Source organism: Mizuhopecten yessoensis, unplaced genomic scaffold (genome assembly GCF_002113885.1).
Source record: "Mizuhopecten yessoensis strain PY_sf001 unplaced genomic scaffold, ASM211388v2 scaffold716305, whole genome shotgun sequence".
NCBI lineage: Eukaryota > Metazoa > Mollusca > Bivalvia > Pectinida > Pectinidae > Mizuhopecten > Mizuhopecten yessoensis.
Window position 1 is genome coordinate 331,842 of NW_018480050.1, and position 10,633 is coordinate 342,474.

The window sequence follows — 10,633 nt, forward strand, 5'->3', positions numbered from 1 at the left end:
TTTACTTGATCACGTTTGGTGTCTTTATGCAGGTTTGTGGTGGAGCGGAGCTCGGGGAGGTTGAGATAGGCTCCTGTTTTTATATGTTTACTTGATCCCGTTTGGTGTCTTTATCCAGGTTTGTGGTGGAGGGGAGCTCGGAGAGGTTGGGATATGCTCCTGTTTTTGTATGTTTACTTGATCCCGTTTGCTGTCTTTATGCAGGTTTGTGGTGGAGGGGAGCTCGGGGAGGTTGTGATAGGCTCCTGTTTTTGTATGTTTACTTGATCACTTTTGGTGTCTTTATACAGGTTTGCATTTTTCCTTTGACAGATTGATGGTATCAACACAGAGAGTTCAATTTTAAACTTTCTTTAAGTAAGGATAATTGTGATAAAATGTGACATTAAAATGGAAATAATACTCATAATATTCTCCTGATTGGTGAGGACAATAGTGGCCAATATAACGATGCTCTGCTGCCTCAAGGATCCATTTCAGTAGATATTGTATCCTATACACGTCCAATAGGTTAATATTTTCATTAATTAACTAACCCAAATCAACGCTCAATATTTCAACCACATGTCCTGAAGGTCCGCCTTCCAGGTTAGGCGAGAATACTCATGATTGTATTTAAAATATGACGTCTTGTACGAATATGTTAATTTTAATGTAACTTAACCTGATTAGATACACACTGTCTTAAAAGTAATACTTCGTCATATTCAAGAGCAAAAATATGTCGAAATAAAAATAACAAAAAATTGCAGAAGAAACTGATATTTAATTAAGAAACTCGTGATACCATTAGACCTCCTTGCTCTACATCTTCAAATTCCTTTAAAACCTTGAGTTCTTTTGTAAAAGTATGCAATCATGTTTATTGATGGAACATTGTTTTTATTTTTGCTTTAAACGTTAATTATTTTGTAATGGTATGTTTTACTGTTTTATGTTTAGTAACCCAATGTAGTTGCTAAAGTCTGATTATTGTTATGACGTCATAATAGCAATGTTGGATAACATTGAAATTACATGAAACATGACTGCTTTACTAATTGAACAAGCATGTAATATATAAATTTATATATATTTAAACTGAACAAAATGCTGACAATTCAAGAAATACACGATATTTACTAACCTATTGAGTATCCGAAATAATGACAAATGCAGTCATTGAATGCAATTCTGACAGCATTTATCATTTATATTGACTTATATAATAACATATCGATAGCAACAGCGCCTTGAATTTCATATTCCATGATTACGTCGAATGACGTCATTTGGTGTCAATTTACAATGTCACATACTTAAAGCAAAAATATTTAACAAAATATCTACATTAATAAATGTTATATCAGTACCTCGTTATGTTTAATATCTATGGAATGAAACGAATTGTCGAAAAATATTAAGGTATGAAATCCAGTGGCTTACAAACATATCCCATAAATCAGGGTTTATTTATAAATTGTATATTGGAAATGTGAACATTATTATGACATCATCTTGAATGAAAATGATAAGCAAATGTCTGCATCACACTCGAACCTACTACATCTTGCATAACATGCAATATTATAGCCACTTCAATGACAAGAAAACAAAAAAAAAATGATTCATTTATCTTATTTCACGAATTACGTCATTTGCTATCTACATCACATGAGAACCGAGTCGATCTCATGAAGAACGCCGTTGGTGGCTGATCTGTCTGCATTAACGATGGTGGCCGTGACATTGCCGAATTTCACTGACGTTGCATCTACAACATCAAGAGAAAATCCAGACATAGTGAGGGTACATACAGTTCAAAGAAAGTGATGTTAAAACACCATTCTAGTTTTATTCTTCTGTCAATTTAATCTCGGCAACGATCTGCAACTGTAATATGCAATTGATTTTTTTGACTTCGAGTTCGTGTTTCAAGTATAAGGAATGGGAAATACTTAAATTTGTGGAAATACAATGTAAAAAATATTTAATATCATTATACAATTACATATATGTACATGAAAAGTTGAATATATTGAGCACACAAAATGTTAAGATATTATTATGGTGGCAGTTTTGAACCTTCTCAAAACGTGAACAGTTGGTATCACGTTATGAGACAAACTTCTTGAATTTAACATACGTTCAAAACAAACCAAGTTTGGTATCAAAGATGTAATAAAAGGTCTCTGACTGACACAACTATTTGTGATTTACAAAGGGGTTTTGATGCTTTTTCAAATACATCACAACCACTCACCACGTCCCTATGAACATAAATTTAATAAACAAAACCGAATTTAAAGCTGGCATTACAGGCGTAGTTGTATAAGAACAGCAAAGATAAAGAAATTCTGGAAGGTATCAAAACTGTCTAAACACGAATCCTGTCGACGCAGAAAGGGACGGAACAGCATGAATTTAACAATACACAGCATTTACAAGTGGGGAGACGTTTTCTAGTAGGAATGTTTTCAATAAAGACTACTATAAAAGTAGTTACACTATTGCTTGATTATGAATATATGCTGCCCTGTTACAGGAAAGGACTAATAAGATGGCATAACTTGTTTCCAATCCTTTGTTCATGTTTATCCAACATAATTTAACCGATAACGCCGATGCGTATATTGTATGAAAGACATTAAAACTTACTTGCGCTAAAATCGGCCCCGCTCAAAGTCTTTCCTGTCCCAATGACTTTAATTCCAGCACTGTATATTGTAGAGGACACAATGTGATTTTGTAATACCGCTGAAACAATTAAAAAAACATATTACAGATTGCAAAGAAATGAAACCCTGATTTTACCCTAGATAATTTAGATATACATGTACTTGGATGACAATGTTTTATATTGGTCTGTCGTTTCAATTTTCAATTCCAAAAATGCATTCTTACCAAGAAATTTAAATAACAAGTTAAGGGTATAAATAACGTAATTTTAAATATAAATTACAAAATACAGAACTTAAAACACAAGTTTAAATATATAAATCACAACGTTTGCATTGTAAAAGTTATAATTTAAAAAAAAAAAACCCACATCGAAATGGTTTTCACGCCATATATATACCGCATAATTATTTTAATCAAATATATATGCAGTGGACTAGCATTGCCCGACACGTAACCTCAACATTTCCTATTACGGAACAGCTGATTTTGTGGAAATTAACACCACTGATTGAATGTAATCTTTTGTCAATATCATCAATAGCATGTTATACCCATGGAGGTCCATGTGACTGGTCCCAGTGCAATACATTTAGTAAATGTAAGCTGGAATGGAATCAAATCTATAACAATGTCCATCTTATGGAATGCATATACTTACTTATCAATTTAGGAATATTTGAAAGAAGACCAGCGACAGCTCCGGCCGGTAACTTGGAGAATGCTTCATCATTCGGGGCAAACAACGTGTAGGTACCTTCTGAAATAGGAGAGAGTACATGTGTCAGTGTAAAACGAACAGAACATACCAAGAGTAGGTACCTTCTGAAATAGGAGAGAGTATATGTGTCAGTGTAAAACGAACAGAACATACGAACAGTAGGTACCTTCTGAAATAGGAGAGAGTATATGTGTCAGTGTAAAACGAACAGAATATACGAAGTGTAGGTACCTTCTGAAATAGGAAAGCGTACATGTGTCAGTGTAACACGAACAGAACATACGAAGTGTAGGTACCTTCTTAAATAGGAGAGAGTACATGTGTCAGTGTAAAACGAACAGACCATACGAAGTTTAGGTACCTTCTGAAATAGGAGAGAGTACATGTGGCAGTGTAAAACGAACAGAACATACGAAGTGTAGGTACATATGTGTCAGTGTAAAACTAACAGAACATACGAAGGGTAGGTACCTTCTGAAATAGGAAAGAGTACATGTGTCAATGTAAAACGAACAGAACATACGAAGTGTAGGTGCCTTCTGAAATAGGAAAGAGTACATGTGTCAGTGTAAATCGAACAGAACATAAGAAGTGTAGGTACCTTCTGAAATAGGAGAGAGTACATGTGTCAGTTTAAAACGAACAGAACATACGAAGTGTAGGTACCGTCTGAAATAGGAGAGAGTACATGTGTCAGTGTAAAACGAACAGACCATACGAAGTTTAGGTACCTTCTGAAATAGGAGAGAGTACATGTGTCAGTTTAAAACGAACAGAACATACGAAGTGTAGGTAACTTCTGAAATAGGAAAGAGAATATGTGTCAGTGTAAAACGAACAGAACATACGAAGTGTATAGGTACCTTCTGAAATAGGAGAGAGTATATGTGTCAGTGTAAAACGAACAGAATATACGAAGTGTATGTACCCTCTGAAATAGGAGAGAGTACATGTGTCAGTGTAAAACGAACAGACCATACGAAGTTTAGGTACCTTCTGAAATAGGAGAGAGTACATGTCTCAGTGTAAAACGAACAGAACATACGAAGTGTATAGGTACCTTCTGAAATAGGAGAGAGTATATGTGTCAGTGTAAAACGAACAGAACATACGAACAGTAGGTACCTTCTGAAATAGGAGAGAGTATATGTGTCAGAGAAAACGAACAGAACACACGAAGTGTAGGTACCTTCTGAAATAGGAAAGAGCACATGTGTCAGTGTAAAACGAACAGAACATACCAAGAGTAGGTACCTTCTGAAATAGGAGAGAGTACATGTGACAGTGTAAAACGAACAGAACATACGAAGTGTAGGTAACTTCTGAAATAGGAAAGAGAATATGTGTCAGTGTAAAACGAACAGAACATACGAAGAGTAGGTACCTTCTGAAATAGGAGATAGTATATGTGTCAGTGTAAAACGAACAGAACATACGACGAGTAGGTACCTTCTGAAATAGGAGAGAGTATATGTGTCAGAGAAAACGAACAGAACATACGAAGTGTAGGTACCGTCTGAAATAGGAGAGAGTACATGTGTCAGTGTAAAACGAACAAAACATACGAAGTGTAGGTACCTTCTGAAATAGGGGAGAGTACATGTGTCAGTGTAAAACGAACAGAACATACCAAGAGTAGGTACCTTCTGAAATAGGAGAGAGTATATGTGTCAGAGAAAACGAACAGAACATACGAAGTGTAGGTACCGTCTGAAATAGGAGAGAGTACATGTGTCAGTGTAAAACGAACAGACCATACGAAGAGTAGGTACCTTCTGAAATAGGAAAGAGTACATGTGTCAATGTAAAACGAACAGAACACACGAAGTGTAGGTACCTTCTGAAATAGGAAAGAGTATATGTGTCAGTGTAAAACGAACAGAATATACGAAGTGTATGTACCCTCTGAAATAGGAGAGAGTACATGTGTCAGTGTAAAACGAACAAAACATACGAAGTGTAGGTACCTTCTGAAATAGGAGAGAGGACATGTGTCAGTGTAAAACGAACAGAACATACCAAGAGTAGGTACCTTCTGAAATAGGAGAGAGTACATGTGGCAGTGTAAAACGAACAGAACATACGAAGTGTAGGTGCCTTCTGAAATAGGAAAGAGTACATGTGTCAATGTAAAACGAACAGAACATACGAAGAGTAGGTACCTTCTGAAATAGGAAAGAGTACATGTGTCAGTGTAAAACGAACGGAACATACGAAGTGTAGGTACCTTCTGAAATAGGAAAGAGCACATGTGTCAGTGTAAAACGAACAGAACATACGAAGTGTAGGTACCTCCTGAAATAGGAGAGAGTACATGTGTCAATGTAAAACGAACAGAACATACGAAGTGTAGGTACCTTCTGAAATAGGAAAGAGTACATGTGTCAGTGTAAAACGAACAGAACATACGAAGTGTAGGTACCTTCTGAAATAGGAGAGAGTACATGTGTCAGTGTAAAACGAACAGAACATACGAAGTGTATAGGTACCTTCTGAAATAGGAGAGAGTATATGTGTCAGTGTAAAACGAACAGAACATACGAAGAGTACGATAATGAGATAATTACAAATAATATCTCAAAAACAACAAAGAAACAAACTTCACATGAATATAATATTTGTTGATGCCTTCTTTAACGGCTTACATAAACAAACTATTTCGATGTTAATATTTTTCTGTTGCCATGCTTTCACGTAATTTAGTAAACTTCATGGTTCCATCGCATTTACAAATAATTATGATATTCATTTAACCATAAGCATACTAAACAATGTATTTTGGGCTTAAGACATCATGCAGTTTAACAAAAATTGTGACAAACATATCAGATATATATATATGTATATATTTATATTGCGAGTTCAAGACGGTGGGTTGGTGTGGTGAGCTGAGGATATTTCTAGGCTAGCCGTAGATCGTGAGTTCGAGTCCTTGAAGGAACTTAAGTCATAAAAGTGTCTTGTGTTTCTATTTCATTGATTCAATGTATCATATACAATAGAGTATGTTGATCCGAAGGTTAAATATACGAACTACCTGCCGTTATTGTTCAATAAACCAAAACTTGTATTTGAAAAAGCTTGTTTTTCTTATATTTTCATAACAGGATTATTATGATGACTCTTTTGTCCAAAGTCCATGCAATCTTTGATCTTTATTAGATTTTGCGTTCTTTGATTTATCCTGAAATTTGCTCCTTTTTTCTTTATAGGCCTCGCATGATATGTAACGCCATTACGTCACTAAATAATTATTCTGACGTCATTACCTTTAAGGGTGTCGAGAAGTTGTGCCTTTGCCGCCAGGAGCAGAAGGGTTTGGTAGGACCCCGTGTTGGCTATGTATTCATATAGACTTCCACTCGGTAGCGGGTACATCACACGGTCCAATAGGTGGATCACACCGTTCGTGGCGTTTTCGTCTCCCCTAATGATTACCGCCCCTGACGACGTGATTACCTGCAACTGTTTGTTTGCATTATTACGTGATAGGTAATATTCCAGGTCATTTGACGATGTGTGTAAGAAGATAACATAACAATACAGAAGGAAAGAGAAGGAAAACATTAAAATCTAAGACATCTCTGTGGATGTTGGTCTTGTGACAATCGGGAATAGTCGGTACATTCCGTAAACGATCTTGCGTTTGCAGAAATTTTTCCAGGAAATCTGTTTCTCAGATACATGTTGGCCAATGAATAGTTGGTTTCCTGTTACATGTTTGAAAATATTAGGTTATGTCGTAAGGTAATACATCTTATTGTATAAAGTTTCTACATAGAGCAGTAATCCTGACTGTAACAGTGCCTCCTTAAGACCTCCCAAACGATTTAGGTAGGCATGATAACCGGACACAAACAACGTTTGTATTCGATCGTATGTATATTTTGAAATGGATATAATAATCCAGAAAGTCATGCTAATTTGAAAACCTCTGGAGAAGCATGGGAGGCGCGTATGTAAACGTTATGAAATTCGCTGCAATTTCAACATGGTGTCTTGACAAAGAGTAGTCAACGGGATGGAAGTGTGGCCTTATCTCTCCCAACCACAATTACATCGGCATTCACCACGTCGTTACAGGGGCAGCAACCCAGTGTTTAAAAAGATATAAACATTATAATCTCTTGTAGGTGTATAACTAGTTGAAGGCTATAACCTTCACTATATATATTGAAGGTTATATCAACATATTAAATTTTATTCAGGCCTACCAATCTAGTACACTCTGTTCACAAAGTCCATTGTGAAAATTCGCTAGTAAAGCACCCTACAGAGTTGAAGGACAGATCATGGGAAATAATCATTTTGATAGTCATTTTTTATTTTATTTTTTATTTATGGTGCTTAATTGAAGTAACCAGGGAAACATCAAAGTGCGGAAATAATAAATGAGTGCAAATATGTTCTGCCCAGGGTACATTCCAACACTATGGATAGCCTACTATGGTCACGCCATTGGTGCGTTTTACAACTATAGCTATATTCTTACATCGATTACATTCGATAGGTTAGAATCAATGTTTAAGACATGACATTTTCAAGAACAATTGAGTACAAACTAAAAATAGAAATGGTAAATTCAAACATCCTGTTAAGTGGACAAATATTTCAATAATTTTCGTGACTGACTTACAGTTGTGTTTGCTTTCGAGTACTTGTTGAATCGGACCGCTTGACCGCCGGAAGCATCGGAGGGCAATATTTGATCGTTGACCAGTTGGGTGGTGTTAGTGGAGTGAGGTAATATGTGGTAGAGCAGAATCTCCCTCATAGTGTTATTGTTTGACATCACATCCTGTGGCAGGCGTCCAAACGCCAGATCAGCCGGTAACAATATAGTTGCATCTGTAAAGGACATGATTTTTAACGTTAATGTTACCTAATGTTTATGGTTTCCAAAGAAATGAATTAATCATTTTGTTAATAGAGGCACGGCAATCTAGTGGTAGGACGCCGGGCTCGTGACCGAAGGGTTGCGGGGTCGAGTCACGGCACGGCACTGTGTTGTATCTTTGAGCAAGACACTTTTCTCCGCTTGTTCCAGTCCACTCAGCTGTAAATGAGTACGTGGTTGGGCAGTGCCAGAATTGTTGAATGCTAGCTGTTAGCGCCGAAATGGCAGCTCCGGCTAAATGCTCCCCAGGGAGTATTAACCACGGATAATAATTTGTGAACCGCTTTGAGACGACCTACGAACTAGGTTGTGATAAAGCGGTATATAAGAACCTCAAATTATTATTATTAATAATAATAAAGGAACACGTTAACAAAGAGTTACAGTGGATTTTATAATTTCTCATTGTAGTTCCATTTCGTTTTTCGATAAAACTGTCTTTTTGATCCGGTTTGCTGTTATTCACTCTAGGGCGTAATTTACAACGTAGTTTCAATGGAAAATCTGAGAACAATAACACCTATTTTGGAAATAAACCTGAAAACTTCATAAATTGACAATTTGACATAACTTAAATATCTGTAATGGTGCCTGTATATGATATCAAATTAGACATTAGTTGATTATCTGTTAGCGATATGAATGCATCAGTTATGGATTTCATTAAGGTGAATCTGTGGTTATATACACACGAGAAAGACATATTAATCGAGTGGAAGTCCAACAAATTAATTGGTTATTACCTTTAAAAAATAAAGATGGACGTCATGAGAAAAGTGCTGCTTTGGTAGAGATCTTTATGATGTAACGATTGAAGTGAACAGAATAGTAACGTAGTTGTTTCTAAAAATAGTACCACTGAGTCAATATCACAAATCACTAACCTCCACGTGATTATGATCTAACCAATAAGGATGAGGAAAAGACTGTGTCTTATGTGGCGTTGATACGCGAGCAGACTTGTTCGTAAATTAAAATATTCCACAAATGACCATACGACATTCACCACTAGAGATATAGAAGTAGTATCGTCCCAATCTCAGAATTAAGTATTCCCCAATAAGGCCTACGTGCATACCTCGCGATATACAGTACACATGCAAATAAAATGACTTGCTGTGTTTGATAATGTCTTATGTTAAAAACCTGTAAAAAACTTAATGTTAACCAAAAGCCGTTGATAAGAAAACTGTTTTTAATCGCAGACGAACGAGATACAATGGAAGCGGTTATGGAAGTGATAATAATCTGTATCGCTTGTTCAAACTAAAATTAAACGTATCTACCGTGATAACGGGCGTATATTTAGTGGAGGCCTATGTCTGTATTTAGTGTAGGCCTATGTCTGTATTTAGTGTAGGCCTATGTCTGTATTTAGTACAGGCCTATGTCTGTATTTAGTGCAGGCCTATGTCTGTATTTAGTGTAGGCCTATGTCTGTATTTAGTGCAGGCCTATGTCTGTATTTAGTGTAGGCCTATGTCTGTATTTAGTGTAGGCCTATGTCTGTATTTAGTGCAGGCTTTTACAATGGGGATGGTATTGAGTTTGGGTTTGTATCCCAATAAACTGATTATTTATTCTCGCGTTACTACAAATTAGTTAATTCAAGTAGAAGTTGGAAACAAACGTAATTAGCATGTGTCATGTTTTCTTCCGACTGGTGGTTCGTTGTATGGCACCTCTAGATACTTTAGATGAAATTAATATCGACTAGACAACGCCACGTTATTTATATATTTCTTTCAACAGAACACGACCATATATCAATATGGTGTTTCATTAGATCACCTACCTTTTGTTTGATTGAGTGTTTTCCAAAGTCCGGTAACGGTTACATACTTTAAAAAGGTTTTAGCTCCGTAAAGTTTACAACAATCTAAAATGTTCATTCCCCACTCGCATGCATTACTGCATTCAGGGTAAGACACAGAAAATATCAGACACAACAGGACAAATCTCGTTACATTACACATCGCCATTGTGATATCAAATGAAATGTGACGCGTTAAATGCATGTGACGGATTTTATCATACGAGAACACCATCAGTAGTTATCTACAGCAAGTCTTAACAAGGATATGACGGGCTAGTCAAGGTTATCAAAGCTGCAAGTACACACCTCAAGGTCAATGACCGACTTCAAGTCCACATTCCTTTTAATATTCCCATCCGCTCGCAAATGTTTACTTTCTTTTTATTGTGTACATATTAAGCTGGCAGTGCAAATTTAAAAGCTTTGAATTGTAAAAAAAAAAAAAAGTTCCAATATTCCCAACTTTGCATATTAACAAAACTATGGTATTGTATTTCCATCATTGCTGATCGGTGTATATAACCTGTATCAATTCTGCATA

At 36.1% G+C, this 10,633-nt stretch overlaps 1 protein-coding gene across 1 annotated transcript; it reads right to left on the minus strand.

Moving 5' to 3' along the window:
• Window positions 1-751: 751 nt before the first annotated feature.
• On the minus strand, window positions 752-10,335 carry LOC110442858 (transforming growth factor-beta-induced protein ig-h3-like). The gene is made up of 6 exons (XM_021486696.1): window positions 10,072-10,335; window positions 8,016-8,227; window positions 6,649-6,844; window positions 3,320-3,418; window positions 2,638-2,736; window positions 752-1,753 (listed from the first exon to the last, which is right to left on the minus strand). The coding sequence occupies exons 1-6, from the start codon at window positions 10,322-10,324 to the stop codon at window positions 1,650-1,652; spliced, it is 963 nt and encodes a 320-aa protein (XP_021342371.1). The 5' UTR covers window positions 10,325-10,335; the 3' UTR covers window positions 752-1,649.
• Between the last annotated feature and the right edge of the window lie 298 nt (window positions 10,336-10,633).

What these genes read in the sequence shown, in the direction of transcription:
- LOC110442858 (XM_021486696.1), bottom strand. Translation starts at nt 10,324, where the DNA reads ATGGTGTTCTCGTATGATAAAATCCGTCACATGCATTTAACGCGTCAC. An exon ending in AAATATTCCTAAATTGATAA is followed by an intron (nt 2,737 to 3,319) that starts GTAAGTATATGC and finishes TAATTGTTTCAG; the next exon opens with CGGTATTACAAAATCACATT. An exon ending in CGGGGCCGATTTTAGCGCAA is followed by an intron (nt 1,754 to 2,637) that starts GTAAGTTTTAAT and finishes TTGATGTTGTAG; the next exon opens with ATGCAACGTCAGTGAAATTC.